Source organism: Xenopus tropicalis, chromosome 5 (genome assembly GCF_000004195.4).
Source record: "Xenopus tropicalis strain Nigerian chromosome 5, UCB_Xtro_10.0, whole genome shotgun sequence".
Classification (NCBI taxonomy): domain Eukaryota; kingdom Metazoa; phylum Chordata; class Amphibia; order Anura; family Pipidae; genus Xenopus; species Xenopus tropicalis.
The window spans coordinates 118230498-118251924 of record NC_030681.2 but is presented as its reverse complement, the minus strand read 5'-3'; the positions used below and the strand labels follow the sequence as shown (position 1 = coordinate 118251924).

The 21427-nt window shown below is 40.1% G+C and overlaps 1 protein-coding gene across 1 annotated transcript; it reads right to left on the bottom strand.

The window, feature by feature from the left end:
• Positions 1–929: 929 nt before the first annotated feature.
• Positions 930–13058, bottom strand: clrn1 (clarin 1). The gene is made up of 3 exons (XM_002937101.4): positions 12488–13058; positions 4769–4948; positions 930–2223 (listed from the first exon to the last, which is right to left on the bottom strand). Exons 1-3 carry the CDS (start codon positions 12738–12740, stop codon positions 1958–1960), a joined length of 699 nt encoding a protein of 232 aa, XP_002937147.3. The 5' UTR covers positions 12741–13058; the 3' UTR covers positions 930–1957.
• Positions 13059–21427: the final 8369 nt, after the last annotated feature.

Sequence of the window (21427 nt, the reverse complement as noted above, 5' to 3'; positions counted from 1 at the left end):
TGCCCCATCATCATTGAGGTGCAGCCCATCCCTGGCAAAGAGCTTGTAGCCTATTGAGAAATCAGCCCAGTTCTGGAGAAACCCAAAGCCCTCCTCCCTGCACCAATCTCTCAGCCACGCATTAATCTCCCTAAGCTCCCGCTGCCTTCGTAACGTTGCTCGTGGCACAGGTAATATCTCTGAGAAAATTACTTTGGAAGTCCTCACCCTCAACTTCGCACCTAGCTTTTTAAAATCGTTCTTGAGGACTTCCCCCCCTCCTCTAACTTTGTCATTGGTACCTATGTGTACCAAGACCGCCGGGTCTTCCCCAGCCCCTCCCAACAATCTGTCCACTCGTTCCACCACATGCTGAACCCTAGCACCAGGCAAGCAACACACAGTTCGACATGTAGGGTCTTTGCGACAAATTACCCCATCCACCTTTCTAATAATTGAATCCCCTACAACTATAGCCTGCCTTCCCTTCCTAGCACTATTCCCCCCACCTGTATTAGAGGTGCCGGCTCCCAGGGTGCTCCGAGAGTCAGCCCGCTCCATACATGCCAGCTCAGAGCTGCCTTCCCCAGCATCTTCACCTAAAGCGGCAAATCTGTTGGTTTGTACAAGCTGTGAACCAGCCCCCCTACCCTTGTGTCCCCTACTGCCCCTCTTAACTGTTACAAATTTGTCTCCCTCATTAACCTCCACTGTCCCTTCTCCACCCCCCACTATACCGGCCCCTGCCAGTGGTTGCTCAGTGAGCCTCCTGTTCTCCCCCATGTTTGCAGGGAATAATGATTTGTAGTCCCCTTCCACCTCTGGATCTAGAGTTCTGCAAAACTAGAGTCAGCTTTGCGGTATGGTGAAGTAAATAAATACTATTTACAGAAACAAGTAATCCAGCAAAATACAACTCCCTTTATATAATATTTTAATGCAGTATTCCACAGGTTTGTATTTACTCTGACTGCACGAGAATCAGCCATTTCTGCAGATGCTTTCCACGTTCCTCTTTTAGAGAACATAGGGTGAAAATATGGCTCACTGCCACTGCTGCCTCTGAGAAAAGGAAATTTATATTGACTTGGACTCTATTAAACAACATCATAAAATAATAACAACAGCTCCTATAATAATGCAATTCTACCAGCTGAACTTGGTGACCTTTCCTGTACTCATGCAGTTGTTTAAGAAATTAATATGAAATGAATTAAATCACGAGTTAGTTCGTGTTAGATTTTTTCAGATTTTACATTTCTTTAATAAAGTCAAAATTGTTTACAAAAAATGAATATAAACCCCATAACACATTTCTATACTGTATATACTCTAAGGTAAAACAGTATTTGACAATTAAAAAAAATGCATTCATTTATTTTCATAGGAAACAAATATGAAAGGTGGGGTTCTTAAATACAAATTGTAAATATAATTTACTAGCTTAGGTAATGATAGTGCTGTGAAGAAAGTCAGGGATCCCATCACTGATGTGCAACTCCTAGAATTCTCCTACAGCCAGCTGCTGGCTGGAGAGATGTCTTGGAGATGTCCATTTCTTTACTGTTTATTCACTTTTTGCTTGGTCGTGAGCTGTGTGAGTAAGATCAGAGCCAGAAATAAATAAGCCTTCTCTTCACTACCCCCAGCAACTTAATGTGTTGCTAATGTAGATATAATATCTATATACTGTATGAATATCATATTTGTGCAATGTATGATAGGGCCCAGTGCATCTTTACCCCTACATACTCTAATTTTCTCTATACCTGAGATAATAACTGGGTGAATCGTCTTCCCTTGACACATCTATTTATATAGATAGGTTTCCACTGGCTAGAAATAAAATATAATATGTCTGCTAAAAACACTGATCTACAAAAATGAAAGTTACCAGATTGTAATTAATCTAATGGATAAAACCAAAATCAGCCCTAGCCAAGCCCTCTTAAAATTAGATGATCTCTGCTTTGTTTATTCAGTACATTAGATCATTTGCCCCAGAACTTGTCTCCAGATCTTTCGACTTTGCAAATGGGAAATCGAAACCTGCAACCCGAATGAGGAATACATTGACAATGTGCACAAGGGTGCAAACCAGGATAATCCAGTAAGAGGTTTGAAATTGTTCACTGTGGGTTTTAAAGACAAAGCTTCCTTCTTTGTAATTAGCAATTTTTTCTGATAAATGGTGCATTTTCACTTCGGAAGAGAAGAGGATTAACACAAGACAGCCACAGGAACCTGAAAAAAATCAACAGAGAATAATTAGCAATGTGATGTCACTGTCTATATATAAGCAATATTCTGTGGTTATACAGAAAATTCCAGCCTGTGACGCTGCAGCTGTTTCCTTTAACTACACCTGCAAGCATCCCTTGTCAGAATGCCGCAAAATGAATAAACCTTAAAATAATCATGATATACAAACACTAATCTCACTTGTTTCTTGGAATGGTAAGTTTCTTCAGGTGTTGCTACTACCTATGCAGAGTTCCCTGTGGCAACTCCTTGTGTCCCAGCATACATTGTGTGCCTATAATGGCTGGCTTGCTTACCGGCTTGCTGGTATAAGGTAAGCGATTCCAATCACTGAGGGGTGCCTAATATTTTGGCATCCCCTAGTAATTTTATCTTTCCCTCTCCTTTAAAGATTTAATGTTGTACTTTCCATTGGTCTCTTGCAATATCAGAATTTTTAAGGCTAATGGTACACTAGGCATTTTCTCTGCTGGTGCAGGAATGCTGAAAACCATCTGTGCATACACTGAGGACAGGAGGAGAGTGAGGGTATTAGGCTGATGCCACACGTGGCGTTTTTACGCTGCGTATTTTCTAATTCTCTCGGCGGCTGAAAAATGCACGATATCATCATCCATAGAAATAACTTGAAAAGACTCGAAGGAAACCACACAATGTGTAAATACGCTAGAAAACGCCTTACCGCGGATTTTTCAAGCATTTGCCGAAATATGCCGTTATTTGCACAGCAACCTATTCCTATGTATACACAAAGGCAGATGCCAGACCTAGCGGAAATACGCGGCGTTTTTTACTATTTTGCACTATTAGCACCATGGGAAACGGGATTTGCTACGTCACCAGTACTAGGCTGAAAAACGCCATAGTCAGGGGCTGTGTGGCTTGTGCGGTGTTTTAGGCTGAGAAAATACACAGCGTAAAAACGCCACGTGTGGCATCAGCCTTACTGAAAAATAGACTAGATGACAGCAAAATGAGACTAAGCAATTAAAGAACAGAGCAGAAAATAGAATGCTTTTTTTTTTTTTTTTTTTTTTAAATAAGAAACATAAAGCACAAATAATTATACTAGACTATGAAAACTAGACATATGGGGCAAAGGGTTTGCACATACACAGGATTCTACATATATCACCGAGGGGGCACAGTTTTGTTTGTCACTCATTGTTTTGATTAAGAATTGTTACATCTGAATGTGTGGTGTATTTATGTTTGCTAGTAATTCCAGTATACATATATCGATAAGGATATTCAAGAGGGGTACATATATCAATAAGGTTGTTCAAGAGGGATACCTATATGAATGTTGGCCTTCACTGTTAACTATAATACACATGACAAGCCCACATGATATTGCTGAACTGATACCCTTTTATCATATATGTTTATATTCAAACTGTTATATAAAGTTTATCTTTGCTGCAAAACTGTGTGTGATTATTTTCCTAGTGGAATCCCCCTGAGGTGTGCTCCTCAGTGTCCACTAGGTGGAGGCACTGCACTGTAAACCCCAGTTCCCAGTATCCTTATACAAGAAAATTCAGAGATCTTCTGAACTAAGCAAGTAAAGCCCATGATAAGTGAGTGTTAAGGTGGCCATACACGTAAAGATCCGCTTGCCTGGTGAGGTCACCACCTACGGGTTGGCAATATTGGAGGAATTTAGGCTAATTCGGCCTCAGGGCCAAATTATCAAATGCGGTCCCTGATCCGACTGAATTTTTTAACCTGCCTGATCGATATCTACCAGGCCTGTCGTTGCTGACCCTACACGGGCCGATAAGCTGCCGAATCAGTCCAAGGGACCAATATCGGCAGCTACAATCGCCCCGTGTTTGGCCACCTTAACACAATTTCTGCAGAGTGCGCCAAGGAAGGGTTACACTTGCCTTGTGAATTACTCTGTTTTCTATACACTGTGTTGTTGCTTTTATGTATCTTTTATCTGCAGTTTCTGAACTATTTTACTCTTCTTACAAAAAAGCTTGTAGCAATGTCACACTGGTGTTTTCTTCATGTATGCCATGCTTCTACACTGTTTTATTTATCTTATAAGCCAGCGCCCTGAATATATTGAACTTCTTCGCTGTCCTCATACAGTAGCCATTGTACTGTTTTTTTTCTCTACATATGTATATTTATACTGTATATTGCCTAACTTTGATATTAATTTAATAAATCAGCAATCTGTACATGTAAATATGCTCTTGCTACAGGTATATGTAACTGGTTTTAAGTATTGATATGATGTGTATCTGCTAGGCCTTCCTAACGGTCAAACTAAACATGGCTGGCTGTATCAGGAGCTCTCTTCCAGCATAGCGCTCGCTAGAAGCACTTTCTGGCCCAAATAGGATTGTTCCAGAGGGACTGTAATATCCTATAGACTGTTACTATATATTGTGCTGGAGGGGGGCTGTTTGGGACTCTGGTTTGAAATCTGAATGCACCTGATTCATTTTGTTTTTTCTGTTTTACTTGTATAGGATGAATATTATTACTGTTCAAAGAGCCAGAGAATACTTACATGAAACAAAGCACCAAAGATAAAGTCCAACTGGGCCATGCAAGGTCTCGAATGGATTACCAAAGGCATTGAACATGAAAAAGCCTGTTCCCACCAGGGCAAATACAATGAGTGCTGTGGAGAATATGATCACGCTGACGTGCATGCTGGCAGGAATGACATTCAGCAAATCTGGAAAAACTAAAAAAAAAAGAAAAGTTTAAAGGTATTACACTTAGGTAAATACACTTCATCACATACCATTTCTAAGGAAGATGACAATGTTATAACTCTTAGCAGTTTTGCTAAAATTTATTAGCCACGGAATGCAAAGGGATCAGGTCACCAAGGAACTCTACCAAGCAATGGAGATTTCAGTAAAAGGGTCTAGTGTCTGGCCTAATTTAGCCTTTGCTGTAAGTTGCTGATAGTAGCGTTCACCATCAGGCAATGGCACTTTTTTCAGGTAGCTGGTACTATACAAAAAGAAAATCTTGGCACTAAAGGCAGAATTTACAAAACAGGCACATATAGGGCCAAAGCTGCAGTGCTCAGCAGTTCATGTGCAAACACCAGCCAGCCCTTCAGCTATGGTAACTACATTACCGTGAACCACAAATGATGTTGGGCGATTTACAGCGGAGTGCATAGTGGCAGAGATAATCTCTCTCAGTGGGTGGGATATACGTGGGTGGGATATACAAAACCTGCAAAGCTGTACATTGCCGTCTGCTGGGCAAAACAGCATCTAAAACTGCTCAGACTATAGAAGCTGAGGACAGACAAACACAAACAAAACAGTAGTCTAACTAGACTGCATTTCAAACCCCACCCCCCACCCCATGACTTGCTGGGCTTAGTATGTATTTTCTGCCCCTGGGCATAAATCATCATGAATAGCAACACAAGGGAAGATGGGTGCAATGTTCCCTCATATTCTTTTTTTTTTTTCTATTGACTATTATAGTGAAGTGACTAGATGGCGCTGTTACATGTAAACTTGTTATGTGTCATCCTGTTCTCTTAGAAATTTCTCTGTCTGTCTATCATTTCCTTCCTCTCAACCCATTGGCAGTTCAGCCATGTTTTTTTCCTAAGAAACAGCTGTTCCACTACCAGTTGCTGTGAACCTCTTCTGTCAAAATATAATACTGGTGACAAGGATATTGGATATATGCATAAAAAACCTATAACTACAAGAGTCAGTGAGTAAAGAGAGATTACATGTGGATGCCATGTTATTCAAAGTCATGTTGATCAGCTGCGGAGCAAACTATGGGTCAATGCTTATCCAAACACTGAAGGTAACCATGGACAGCCTGGGTTGCAAGGTGGCCTAACTCCTCTAGCTTTCTCAGAAGAAAGAATACCTGCAGCTTATCCGACAGCAGATGTATCTGAATGGTTGCCTGTAAATACTGAGGCCAATCCACAAGATGAAGTTATCAGTATTCTGAGAAGGGTCATGTACTGGCCCCACTACCTAGAGGACTATGTTATCTAGGAGGGGTGTTTTGTATTGACTATTAGGGGCATATTTATTAAGCTGTGTAAAACTAATTCACTGAAGAAAGGTGTAAAAAGCTGTGTAAAATAAATGGAGAAGATCGCCATCCGAATGCCAGATTTTATGTATGCTCCAGTGGAAGAAAAAAAACGCATAAAAAAATTACGCCGATTTTACGCCGTTTTTTACACAGTGAAGCTTGGGATGTGTGGTGAATTTTCTCGCCATTTTTTACACAGCATAATAAATATGCCCCTTAGTGAAAGGTCAATAGATGGTGCTGTTACATGTAAACTTGTTATGTGTCATCCTGTTTTGTCAAAATCCCTCTCTCAGTGTTTCAATAAGCATTGGCCCATAGTTTGCTCCGCAGCTGATCAACATGACTTTGAATAACATGGCATCCACATGTAATCTCTCTTTACTCACTGACTCTTGTAGTTATAGGTTTTTTATGCATATATCCAATATCCTTGTCGCCAGTATTATATTTTGACAGAAGAGGTTCACAGCAACTGGTAGTGGAACAGCTGTTTCTTAGGAAAAAAAACATGGCTGAACTGCCAATGGGCTGAGAGGAAGGAAATGATAGACAGACAGAGAAATATCAGAAGAATATCTGTCTGTGATTTTCTTCCTCTCAACCGGTTGGCAGTTCAGCCATGTTTTTTTTTTACCAAAGGAAAAGCTGTTCCACTACCAGCTACTGTGAACCATTTTCTGTCCTAATACAGAGTACAGAACATAGTTTCTATGGCATGGGACTTTGCTTGTCCAAATTTAAGGGGGGTGTTGGCAGGGCAGTTGGGCTGGCCAAGGGGGTCAAGAAAGCTAAATGTAGCCCTGTATACTGCCAAATAAATTTGCCAATACAAAACTGCATTATGTTTCCAGTTAAATCCAGGAATAGCATATATGCTATTCATTCCATTTATAATAAATCTCTTGTGTATTAATTCATGTAAGATTTGTACTGTAATGCTGATTTATTGGGTGTTTCAGATTTATGTCTATAATAAATAAATTGCACTGTAGCACTTCAGAACATTGAGCTAAATTACATGACATATACATGACTCTCTGTGGGCCAGTGCTTCATTGTATTGGAAATTGGATTCCCTCATTTACACTGGCTTCAATTGCCTTTTATTGGCAGACTACCACAGGCATTCTATTAACTGGCAAATCATTAAACTTTCACACAAGACATATTGGAATATGTTCAGCTTTACCGTTTAATGCTTCAGTGAAGTAACAAAATGAATGTAAAAAAATGTGTTGCACATTAATGAATCATTTTGTTCTGCGTGTCTGTGCCACTAGCCTTTATGCAAATAAACTGCTAACCCAGAAATTGATGGGAATTAACAAGAATAACAGAAGGAGATATAACAAGGGAGTTTGCAGGGCTGTACAAATTCCTTTTTAATTAAAAGATGCATGAAGGAGAGGGAAGAGCATGTCTAACATTGCTGTGTAATCTGAGGCCTATTCTACCAGCGTACTAAATGTACAGTACCTGAGTGCTTTATTTATATTGCATTTTGTGCAACTACAGGTAGCTACCAAAATAAAGCATTCAGCAAATGTGGCATACAGATAAATTGAAAGTAGTTGGTTGTGCCCTGCTGTGGTTCCAGAGTTAGGTCAGGTACAAACATCTCTTAGGGCCATGTACAGAACGGAACATGGGTTTAAACTAATATTAAACTAATATTAAACTAAACTAATATTACAGCTACCATGGCTAGTGACTAGAGAGAGTTGATTGGTGGGGGGTAAATCTGGCAGCTTTGATGATAAAATCTGCTCATCTTAATGAACATATTAAGTAAAAGACAGAATTGGCCAGCATAAATCAGACATCACCAAAATGTAATACTCCTGTAGCTAAGATTTCAAGTGCTAGAACAGGTCAATAGACCTAAAAGAGGGGGCGATCGAGACCGCATATTGTTGCAACGTGAGGCACGTTGGACTTACCTGTTAGACACAGTCTCCCCCGCAGGTTTAAATGAGAGAATAGAACTTCATTGGTTTCTATAAGTTTTATTGTGGGTCCTGCAGACTGGTGAGTTTCCATTTGATTTTCATGTGTATTCTCAGCATATGTTAGGCGCTATGTGGGTGCAGTAACAATTGTATATGATGTATATATTGTTTGGTTTATCTTTATTTGTTTTTTCACCTTACAAATCTGCCTCGTGTATAACATTGTAATAATTGTGCACTGTTTAACACTTAGATGTTGCCTTGGTAACCAGGTCGAGGCTTTGTCTGCGATCCTTATCACATGACCTATGACTGACATCACTAACAGCCCGAGATCTCGCGAGATTTCGTATGATCATGGACTTGCACCTTGTTTAAATTCTGTTTACCTGGGGTGGGTGTTAGGGAATACTACATTGAAAAAGGGAACGAGAGGTTCCCGAAAACGTCTGTATCCTTTTCACTGATTGCTCCAATAAACTGGCATGGAGGCAGATTTTTTGCACCTACTGAATCGTGAGTGACTACCTTTTTTGTATTTTGCACTTAATATGTTTATAGGCGGAAGCCACGGCTTTTAACAATACGCACTCCAAGTTAACTTTATTATAGATTCTATTTTGGATAGCACAACCGATTTTTTCTTTTTGCCTCATCTTAATGAAATTTGGTGGGTAACACTGCTAATGTAAAGTTTTTGTGGAAGACATCTTATGGCAACAAAGTAGTAGAAAGTAGAGAGGAGGAAATAGTGAGCCATGCACAGAATCAGAAACACAAATCTAACCTGAGAATCACCCATGCCAGCATTTGACTTGATCACTGGGAGACAGTGATATTGTGACAGTTTGGCTCCAAGGGAATGATGCTTTTGTCATAGTGCCGCATAGCAACTATTTTCATTATTACCTTTAGTGCACTGCTTTCTGAGGAGGCCTTAATCTAATTCTACCGTGGGAATGTTAGAGATTAAAACAAACTGCTTATCTCCCATTGGTGCTGATTAAGGAGGGACAGCCCTAAGTTATGAACCACAAAATGACTCAGACTAATTGGAAGGTGGTTGGGGTTTGACTGGAAGAGAGAGAGATGTCTGGTTATCACTTTTATTGTTCAAATGTTGAGGTAAATGAAACATCTGCAAAAGTAGACACTTGCTCTTGTCTTTGCTGCTCACTTCTCTTCCCACTTTCTTCCTTTCATGTCTATTAGTAAAATACTTTATTAAAACACATAGTATATTTATATATACTGTGCTCCTTGCTCTTATTAACCCCTGCTAGTCGCAGTTTTCTATTTCTTTGCTTGATTCAAAGCAGCCTTTCAGGTAGGCAGTTTATCCATTTTGGGATGGGCATGTTAGTTCTGAGATCTGATTACATCAAACTCTCCAGCATATAAAGTTACCAAATAGAATACATTACCAAGCATGCTAATTAATAATTTACATATATTTGATGATAAGGGTAATGGCATTTATTACAAGATCAGAATGTCACTGTAAGACTGCCATGGTAGGATGCTAAGACACAATGGCAACTCCCTTTCTTTGTTGGTTAATTCTTTTGTATTTCAAGAATAGTTATTCCTTTGTAGCCACCAATTATAGAATTATTTGTTGTATTGTTAATACTGATAAGGAACAGTAGGAAAGAGGAGTGTGTGCCCTATGTAGAGCAACTATTTATATAAGTTCTGGGCTTAGTGTGATCATTGACTTCTCCTGAATAATGAAAATAAGTATCAGCTAGAGAGGAGTGTGTGCCTCACATGAAGTAATGTGTTACATAAGTCTTGCATGGTGTGTGATCATTTCCTTCTTCTGAATAATAGAAAAGGTATCTGATTAAAGGTTTCTCAACTCAGTTCCTCATTTACCTGCGGTTGCGTTATGTCCCTGCCTGAATACATAGCTATTTAGTTCAGTAACTCAATAATACAGATTAGACAAGATAACATGCATTTTACACATAGCTATTTTTTAATTTTGTAAAAAGATGCACATCACCTCTGCTCTGTCTTTTCTCTGTAGGTACGGCATTTTATCACTTGCTAACTATTATAACAAACCCTGCATTTAAGCTTCAGTGTTGAGAATGCACCTAAAACAGTGTGCAAAGCAGGCATGACACTAGCTGAAGTCTTCAATCTGGACACATATTTTTAGTAACAAAGTCACTCTCTCCCTATCTAACATACCTAACAAAACATAACCCTTTTTACATTTTCAGTGCAACATAAAAAGAAAAACCTGTAGATAAAGATGTCTATATAGGAGTTGCAAATTAATGATTTAAATAATAATAAATAATGAATAAATAATTTTTTTTCTTAGACCCAGAATACGGCTAATGCTGTAGTTCAGGGATCCCCAACCTTTTATACCCGTGAGCCACATTTAAAAAATGTGTTTGGGAGCAACACAATCTCCCAGAAAGGTTCCTGGGGTTAGAAATAAGAGCTTTCATTGGCTACTTAATAGTCCCTGTGTGGACTGGCAGCCTACAGAAGGCTCTGTTTGGCAATTACACTTGTTTTTTATGCAACCAAAACTTGCCTCCTTACCAGGAATTTAAAAATAAGCTCCAGCTTTGAGGCCACTGGGAGCAACACCCAAGGAGTTGGGGAGCAACATGTTGCTCATGAGCCACTGGTTGGGGATCACTGCTGTAGGTGTTTGGGGGATTTTACTAATGCTCAAGCACATAAAACCTGCCAAGCTTTTTATTTTTTTGTTGGGGAAAAAAATGGTAGCAAGCCATGGTATTCCAATGCAGAAACCACGTGTAAGTTTAGGAACTCACGTGTAGTTTTAGGGGGTGGTATGGAGCAGGTGCGCACCTATAAATAGAGGCTGCGGGGCATGGTGGGTGGGGACTGGGTAGTTTTATTTTGGATGCTGCCCACTTGACCCAACAAGCTTAGTTTTTTTGCGTCGTGGCGAGGGGCGCATTGCTAGTACAGAGAGTGCAATAGCACTCCCCTGCACTAGAGGAGCTGAAATTTTTATTTAAAAATCGCAAAAAAAATGGCAAAACAGTCAGGTTTACGAACTTCAAGTAACAATTACTTACAAGAGCAACCCTATCAACGAAAAACGATCAACATGACCTATAGCGAACTTTTTATGTACATTTATATTTTGACAAGTATTTTTTTGTGTCAGTATTACTAAGGATAGGGCCCTGATGGGATACCTATGTGCTTCCCCCTACCTGCCCCTCCAACCTAGCACTGACTAACGCAGTCGGGGGAGATGCCGGCGGAGCACCGAGGCCTGTGGCAGGTTACACAATGCAGAACACAGCTTATACAGCCTTTTTTTTGCACCTTGTGGGCTGCATGGCACCTGGACTTCCATGCAGTTATATACAAACTAATCCTATTTCTTTCTTTTAAAGAGGTACCGTAGTTCACCTTAAAATTAATGTTAGTATGTTGCATTCAGTAGTTTTTAAAGGATAATTGACATTATATATTTAGAAACTGTCATTTTTGGAATTTTACCTGCTATTTGGCTGCTAAAGCTTAATTATCCTAGTACCTAGGCAGTGACCTGAATGACAGGGGTCTGATAAGCAATAACAAAACAGGAACATTTAAGCTAAAACCTCACAGCCAATCTGTATTTGGTTGCTATGGCCAGTGACTCTGACATCCCAACAGCATTTTCAGTTACAGCCAAGAAAAATGCAGAATGGGAAGGCTAATGACTATGGCGCACAAAATGCCTGTGTAATGTAACTCTAATATTAATAACTTATACAAAATAAAAATGAATGAAACATTGCTTAGAACAGTCCCAACTATTGCAATGTAAGCTAATACAGAGGTAAATATCCTGTTTAAGCACTAATTAAATGTAAGATTCTGTGCATCCCCTATAGCTAAATGAACCAAATAGTGAATAAGATTTTACAGCTACAAAAATAAGCCTTTTTCAGGCAAAAACTGTAAAAATAGGTCATAATCCCACAATATACAGTACAAATCTTTGTAATTTGTAAATGAAAAACATTTTCAACAATATTTACACTGTGTTCAAGCCTATGTAAAGTCTGTCTGATAACATATAACTGCCTGCACCACCTGCAACTCCTGTCATTCCACATACAGACTTATCTTTTAAAATTATACATTATTACTGTTTTTCGTGCACAATAATGCAGTAATGTTCGTTGCACAATAGATAAAGGTACCCAGCACATTTCACATAAGTAAATAATGTGCAGAATACTTACATGAAAATGTAGTGGGTCTCCCCCCGAGCCCACATTGCTTCACTCTTTGTCCAAAGAAAAGGCCATACTGAATTTCCCCAACAAATTGATGCAGCTCTCCCTCCGTTGCATTGACCAGCAAGGCTGCAGTTTTACACAGGATTGTCCCTTTGACCCAGAGCTGCTTCCCTAGAGCTGCTGCAATGCTGAGAGCACAGGCAAAGCTTAACACACCAGCCAGGCAAAACAAGATTTTCTTCTGTAACTTTGGCATGACTGCCCAGAATGCCTTCACTCCACACAAGTGATGATAAGCCTCACCAGCCACCTACAATGCCACTAGCATATTAGCACAATTCCAGAAACAGACCAGCCTGCCATTTAGATTTTACCACTTGAAAACAGCAACAGCTCATTAGTGCTCAGCGGAGCAGCTCTATTTCTCCCCATCTTAAACACGACAATGAAACAAGTGCTCGATCTGTTGATGCCCTCCCCTCTCCTGTGACAAAGGCTCTAAGTAACAGATGGAACCTGTGTGTAACTTGATGAACTCAGTTCTCTTCTGAATCACCTTCTGCCAGGCTGGATCAGCTGAAACTTCCAGAAACAGGCATGGCTGCCATTTCAATTAGATATCTATTGGCTGAATGGATTGTCCCTTCTGATTTCCTAAGGGATCCATACATCCTATGCTGGAGATGGGCCTGTCACTGAGGGATTTCAATTACTTGCATGAAAGGACTGCCTTGATTTATGCTGAATTTCTCCCTTTTTTAATTGCAGCCCTACTATGATCACAAAAACAAACAAAACTGATTAAAATGATAATATCACTTTCTTCTCTCTGAAATATTGACACCAAAGCTAATGTCACTGCCAGAGGCATAATATTTTATTAGCTGTTTGTTTTACATTTCATGATAAATAATTCATATAATTTATGGAGAAATTAAGTTAAATTCAGTGCTTAAATCTGCACACCCACCTTAATTCATAGTATTCCTCATCTAGCATAGGTGCTACAGAGCAGTAATGGGTGCCTGCTGCCCAGGTCACATGATCTTGCACAGCATTGTGATATAACTTTACAACAGCGTAACAACTGCTTCACTAGATAGGTGGAAGCCTCCGACAAAATGACCTGTAGGGACCCATAGGGTTAACATGTCCCTATGGCTTTAAAGTGGACCTGTCACCCAGGCATAAAAAGCTGTTTAATAAAAGTCCTTTCAAGTTAAACATGAAACCCAAACTCATTTTTTTATTAACACATCCAAACCCATTATAAAAGCATTTGAAAATCCCAGCTGTCAATCATATATTGCCTGCCCCACCTCTATGCCTAAGGCTGCCCTCCTCACATTCCCCCTCCCTCCTAACCATATAATTTTGTAACCAGTTCATAGGCATAAGCATCAGGTCCCTCCATACTGGCACAGAAACATGATTTTGGCAAGATACAAAGCTTGCCTTAAAGGAGAAGGAAAAGCTAAGTCACTTGGGGGTGCCAAAATGTTAGGCACCCCCAAGTGACTTGAATCGCTTACCCCGTACCCAGGGCTGGTGCCCCTGTACGGAGAGAACAGCACCAGCCCGGGGTACCTGCAGCGCTTCCTCCTTCCTTCTTCGCTGCGCGCGCATGCGCAGTAGAGTGAAAAGCAGAACTTTAACAGAGAAGTCGGCTTTTCACTCTACTGCGCATGCGCCGGACTCACAGTCAAGGCTGAACGGAGCAGGAAGGAGGAAGCGCATCTCCCCAGGTACCCCGGGCTGGTGCGGTTTTCTCCTAATAGGTGCACCAGCCCGGGGTACAAGGTAAGCGATTCAAGTCACTTGGGAGTGCTTAACATTTTAGCACCCCCAAGTGACTTAGCCTTTCCTTCCCCTTTATTCCAAGGCTAAAGAAAATAAGATTAATATAATTTTTAAAGTGTATGTGAAGTTTATTTTACTTGACAAACACAATAGAAAATAATTTGGAATTATTTCTTAGGGTGACAGGTCCTCTTTAAACCCTACAACTTCCTTTGTCTGTGCAGTTACTGGGCAAAGACCCATGTATCAGTTTATAGTTTTGCATGTGTCTTATTGGTTAACAGGGAGACCACTCCCATGGCACTCTGATATAGTGCTTAGCAGGGGGGTGGGTCTTCCTCTTTGGCTGCATCTGCTGACCCAGGTGGAAGTTACACTGAGCCTGGGATCAACAGGGCCCCAGTAAAGCCTTCTACCCTAGAGTCTGCATCTAGCTCTAGTGAAGTTGGAGACAGGGACCCTGTCAATTAGGAGTAGTGAGCATCAGGATAATTTATAAAGAGCACTTTCTAGGAAAGTGAGATTGTGAGATTAGTTAGAAAGAGCAGTTTCGGCTCCAACCAGGAGAGATTAGCTGGAAGTATTCTTCCCTACAGGCACTGTTGCCTTAGAGCAGGACACGGTTAAGACGCAGGTATCAGGTCAGTTCCTATCCCTGATCCATAGTTGGCTGTGAGGGATCCTTGACTGCTAAGGGACACCCTGAGGATACAGATACTTAGCCAGGCTACTCTCCACAGGAAGGCCGTGCTGGTTGGTGGTCCTTACCCTCCCGACCCTCGGCTGAGGTGGGCTATACGGGTGGACACCATATTTTTTCTAACTTTTGTGCAATTACCTGATATCTCCTCTATGCGAGTATATTGCAATAACCATCAGACAATAAACCAATTCTATTGTTCAACTGCAAGAACCTTCTGGCGCCCATTTGTTACTCTGCACTGCACACAGCTACAGTGGGTTGTAGTTTCACTACACCATAGCTCCGTTTGCCCACTTCCACTTAGCGAAGGCCCATCCTGAAGACTGAGTCGTGTGTACCCCATGCTCTGAACCTACACTTGTGCTGTTGGCTTGGTTACAGCCACAAAGGGGTTACAGACCTTAGGGGTCATTTACAAACCCCAGATACACAAGTGGAAATGCGCTAAGGGGAACAAAGGTACCTTGTGTGGGAGGGGTGCTACATGTTTCCCCTTGCCCTCATCTCCCTGATACATCACTATTGTAGTCAGCAGTGTGCAAAATGATGAAAAAATGGCTGATTGTGGGCATTAGATATCAAATTGGCAATACATTTTGCCTACATGTGTCATCATAATCCTAACTGTGTCCTACCTGTGGGTATATATATTATTATGCACATAACCGTGAGGTCTGGAAGCACTCACAGCTATGTAAAAAATGTATTTATTGTGTTCACATAATCCCACACATAATGATGTACAGCATTATGTGAACACAATAAAGGCTTTTTGTACATAACCCTTGTGTATCTAGTATAAATAAATCTAAAACAACTGGACTTGTTAAGTAATCATTGAAGACATTTCACAATCACAATGTTATAGGAAAAAGAGCACGCTTAGATAGGAAACCATATACGGTACTCCCCTGGGTTTTGGATTTGCCATATGTAACATCTGAGCCATTTGAGAGACTCTGCTTGGTACTTAACCCATGAGGCAAACAACAACAGCAGCAACGTTTCAGGTCACATAAGACCTTTTATCATTGATAAAAGGTCTTATGTGACCTGAAACGTTGCTGCTGTTGTTGTTTGCCCCAAAAAACTTTGCAATCAAGGCATTTTAATCTACAAAGACAAGAGGTGCTGTTCCTGTTCTTCTGTACCAGGATATGCCGATGGAAAGTGGCCATTGGGGAACCTGCACTACTTCTAACTAATCACAAGGCTTGGTGCTGACTACTACTCTCCAAACTTAACCCATGAGGTACTGAATGGTCTTTTTACCTAGTCCACACCAGAATGACTGAGCTGCTTATATTATTATGTCTGTAACCAGGGTGCTGATATATGTGGCTTCGTTTGAAAACCATAATGTGTTCAGGGGCAATAGCCAGGATATTAATGAGCTGGAGAGAGTGCAGAGACTGCAACTAAACTGGTAAAAGAGATGGAGGATTTAAACTATGAGGTTAGACTGTCGAGATTGGTGTTGTTCTCTCTGGAGAAAAGGTGCTTGTGAGGCGACATGATTACTTTTTACAAGTAGTTTAGGAGTCATTAAAGACAGATAGTGGGGGATATTTTTTCCCATAGGAAAGAACAAAGAACCAGAGGCCACCCCTTTAGACAGGAGGAAGTGAACTTTCATTTAAAGGACAATGAAAGGTTAATATAAATTAAAAGTAAGTCTAAAGGCGTTATTTTTAAGTACTTACTGCATATCTAAATTCCCAGATCCCTGCTTGCTTCTCTGAGATATGGAGCTGGCAGCCTACAGCAGTGTGAAGACTACAGTGACATCACTGAAATCTCTCTCCCCTTCCTGTAGGTGCCAGCGGCAGCCTTCCTATTCTCTGAGCATGTGTGTAACTTGATCCTGTCTCCTGTTCTGAGCTACACATGCCCACCAGCCAATCAGAAGCGGATCTGGCAGAGGGGAGGGGGGGAGGGAATGAAACACATGTAGCGTATGAAGCAAGGAGGGAAAGGAAGGGAGAATACCTTTTTAGAGATGGCTGCCTGTTCTAGAAAATGTGAAGTAAGTGTGACTGAGTAAATATTTGATTAGGTGAGCCAAAAGTGTGGCGTTTTTACTAAACAATAGGAGGACTATTTTTTAAATTTTGACTTGCATTCTCCTTTAAAGAAGTGCAAATGTTTCTTCATGGTGAGGGCAGTGAGGGAGTGTAATGCCCTGCTGTGATGTTGTGATGGCAAATTCTATTAATGCCTTTAAAGGAGAAGTATAATCACTGGGGGTGCCAACATTTTACGCACCCCCCCAGTGATTTGTAACTGCTTAGCTTATACCCTGGGCTGGTGCTTCTGTTAGGAGAAAAGCAGCCCGGGTGGCTGCAAGAAAGCGATCCTCTCCCTTCTTCTGTCTTCGAGTAAAAAACTAAACTTTAACAAAAAAAGCCAACTTTTTTACTCTACTGCACATGCGCCGGCCCCTGGGATTCTGAAGAGAGACAAGAGAAGGAAGAGGATTGCTGGATTGACCTGGATTGCTCCCTCGCAGCTACCCCTGGCTGGGGCAGTTTTCTCTTAACAGGAGCACCAGCCTGGGGTATAAGGTAAGCGCATTTTGGTCTTATCTAGAAAGCTCCAAATTACGGGAAGGCCATCTCCCCATAGGGTTGATTTTAAGCAAATAGTTCTCATTTTTAAAAACAAATTTCTTTCTTCCGTGTAATAATAAAACAGTACTTTGCACTTGATGGTAACTAAGCTGCATGAATCCATATTGATGGCAAAACAATTCTATTGGGTTTATTTCATGTTTATGGAGAAAGACTGGCCAAGTTGGGTCTGTTTACACTGGAGAAGAGGCGCTTAAGAGGTGACATGATAACTATGTATAAATATATAAGTGGATCATATAATAACCTTTCTAATGTTTTATTTACCAGTAGGTCCTTCCAATGGACACCAGGGCACCCACTCCGTTTAGAAGAAGGGAGGTTCCATTTAAATATTCGGAAAAGATTTTTTACTGTAAGAGCTGTGAGGTTCTGGAATTCCCTCCCCGAATCAGTCGTGCTGGCTGATACATTATATAACTTTAAGAAGGGGCTGGGTGGTTTCTTAGCAAGTGAGGGAATACAGGGGTATGGGAGATAGCTCTTAGTACAAGTGAGGGAATATAGGGTTATGGGAGATAGCTCTCAGTACAAGTAAGGGAATACAGGGTTATGGGAGATAGCTCTCAGTACAAGTGAGGGAATACAGGGTTATGGGAGATAGCTCTTAGTACAAGTTGATCCAGGGACTGGTCCGATTGCCATCTTGGAGTCAGGAAGGAATTTTTTCCCCTCTGCAGCAAATTAGAGAGGCTACAGATGGGGTTTTTTGCCTTCCTCTGGATCAACTAGTAGTTAGGCAGGTTAAATATAGGCATTATGGTTGAACGTGATGGATGTATGTCTTTTTTCAACCCAACTTACTATGTTACTATGTTACTATGTTACTAAATTGTATAGTGATCCGAATTTCGGAAAGGTCCCTTATCTGAAACCCCCCCAGGCCCAATGCATTCTGAAAAAGTTCCTATAGCAATATATGCATAAATATATGCACTGATACATTTGTGGGGAATTTCATGAACTATCTGCTCTTTCCTTGCTGTCCTAAAGTTTTATTAACAGTTATGCTGTGTTTTAACTGCAGACAATACTGCTGTATCCTAGTTATGCCTATTAAGTAGTGCTACAATGTATTTCTTCTGAATTACCTCAGACATATACGTACCCTGTGCTTTAGGCTTTAATATCCTAATAATGCACTCAAGGCAGAACTGCAGCAAACAGGCAACATTTTTCTACTGACTCAAGAAACCAATGTGCACCTGTTTACTTGCAGGTCAACAGAATGCCTCTTTAATTTAGTGCTGTTAGATATCTGTTACGCGTCTATATTTCATATTATTGTTAACTTGTATTGTATATTGTGGAGTGCCACTTACTTGTATCAAATAATAAGGATACAAAGAGTAACTTCTTTCTTTTCATTATTGTTTTGCATCTTATTTCACTGCAAACGAGTAATTTACAAATTATAAATACACAGATGATAATAGTCATTTAAAATTATTTATTCAACATTGCATAGCTCAAAGGCCCATCATTTGAAAAGCATGAGAAATTACTTAATGGCTGCAATTATTTTACTACTCCCCTAGGGCCAATAATGTGTATGTTTGCCTATAGCCTATAGCTGTGACCTGCATGTGATACAGAGTTACCCATCCCTGTATTTTAGAGTTACTGGTGACTCTGAAACTGCTCCCTTCTTTTCCTTTTTAGTTTTCTCTCTAATTTCACTGCAAACAAGTCATTGACAAATTCTAATTTTGTTACTTGAAGACATTATGCAAAAATTACACTAGAGGGCACTGCAAGAATAAAGGATTGGACCTGATTGTACCAATCCTTGAAATGTGCTCTTACGTTTCCTTAGTAAGGCTTGTAGGAAATAATTGGGTATTTGTTGACAAGCTTCTAAAAAGTTGTCTTTTGTAATTAAGGTACATATTCATGTATTCCATGCTTATCTAGTAACTCTTATGGATGTAAAATGTGCATTCAGTTCAAGTAGTTTGTACCAGAGCCTGAAGCTAGCTGTACTCACAGATGTTTCATGAAATGTGGGCAATTTTTAACATACTTTGATGGTTGGGTGGTATGGGACATCCCCAGAAATCAGTTTGTTTTTGTTTGCCAAATCAGTAAATTGAACAGTGATCCAGTTTGGTAAATGTGTGGGGTTCTTAACAGTATAATCCATATGGACATTCCCATAACACTGGCATTTAAATGAATGGACCGAGATGGGGGTCATTCATAAAGACGTCGGCAATTTGCACCTGGGCAGTAACCCATAGCAACCAATTAGATGTTTGTTTTCATTGTTCTAATGCAGGTGTCTGAAAAAGCTAATCATTAATTGGTTGCTATGGGTTACTGCCCAGGTGCAAATATGTCCACTGTTTATAAATGAGCCCCAGTGTCTTTTACTCTTCTTGGAACAGTATTATTTTCTGTCAGATGATCAGTGAGTGACACACAGAATATCGCAAAATGGTGTCTGAAGGTAAATAATGTTAAAAGAAAAATTATTAAAATATGTATATGCCAGTTTGATAAAATGCTGTCCCTTTAAATTAGCACACCACAAATTGGTTTCTATTTTCTATTCTTTTCACTTAAAAAAAAAAACAGTTTGTGTTGTTTTTCCTCCTACAAGGTTTCCCATAACTAGCTCAGTTTGATGCGTTTCTCAAAAGCAGCTGTAGCTTATGCCCCTACGGGGCATGCTCCCTATGTTTTACTAAAGTCTGTCACAGAGCTACTAGTAATGTTCAGGTCAGTAAAAAACTCACCCCGCCCTGCCCCAACCCCCAAAACCTTAACTAGCACCTGACCCTAACCTGCAAAATGTTGCCATTATAGAACCTGCACCCAACCCTTTGGTGAGGTATTATAGTGACTGGAGAATCCATGTTGTGTTAGTAAGGCATCCTTAAGAAAGATTTTAAAAATTCTGAAGATTTGAAGAGAAGGGCAGCATCTGATATAATAGAGTAGTGGTACAACTGCCACTTTTGAACTAGAATGTGGGCGGGGCTGATGTGAGAGAGTAATATTTCTATTGATGCTGAGATCTACAGTCCCCTAAGTGAGCTAGTATGTGATACATATGGGTTACCGTAGTAAACAAGGGGAACAAGAGAATTAAATACAGACCTACAGAAACATTGGATACAGGCCAAGAATGAAAGACAGAAGCAGGCTTGTTAATTGAAACAATAATGGCGTCCAGGATGGGAGCAGGTGGGTTATGTTATAAGAGAATAAAGTGGAGTAGCCACAAGAATCAAGAAGCACAAATAGAGAAAAGAAAAAAAATAAGGCATTGTCTGTGTAGATGAGCCAGGTTTCTGCAGTGGGAAAAGCAATGATGAACTGGCAAACTAGCATATAATAACTGATGTTGGGTGGGGGGTGAAGTTTTGCTACTTTTGGTATGAGAAGTGTTTTAAATAATAATGTTTGTATTTGATTGTTTTAAATAATAATGTTTGTATTTCAATGAATAAGTGGTAAAGAGATCTAACTGGATATGTGGTATTGGAGGTAAGTGAGATAAATGTGGTAAACAGAAGTTTAGCTAAAACACCTAGGTATCCCTTTAGATTCAAGCTGACCCTTAGTACATATGATTCTGAGTATTTTCTTTCAGAAGCGTAACTTGTCCGCGCCGTGCCCCCTGCAGAAAAATCTTTTGAGAGGTTCATCATTTTAATGTGGGAAAATCTAAGGAGAATGGCAATAAAAGTTTATCTGGCAAATATCTGTTTCAATAAAATTTTAAAACATAGGAAATATGGACTTCTATGCCAAAAAATTGTTACAAATAAGAAATAGTATCTACATATGAGGTCCATTTAGAAA

Excerpts from the sequence above, each read along its gene's own strand:
- clrn1 (XM_002937101.4), bottom strand. The coding sequence starts at position 12,740 with ATGCCAAAGTTACAGAAGAAAATCTTGTTTTGCCTGGCTGGTGTGTTA. Across the intron at positions 4,949-12,487 it reads GAGACCCACTACATTTTCAT|TTTTTCCAGATTTGCTGAAT; the intron begins GTAAGTATTCTG and ends TTTTTTTTTTAG. Across the intron at positions 2,224-4,768 it reads TCTTTGGTGCTTTGTTTCAT|GTTCCTGTGGCTGTCTTGTG; the intron begins GTAAGTATTCTC and ends GATTTTTTTCAG.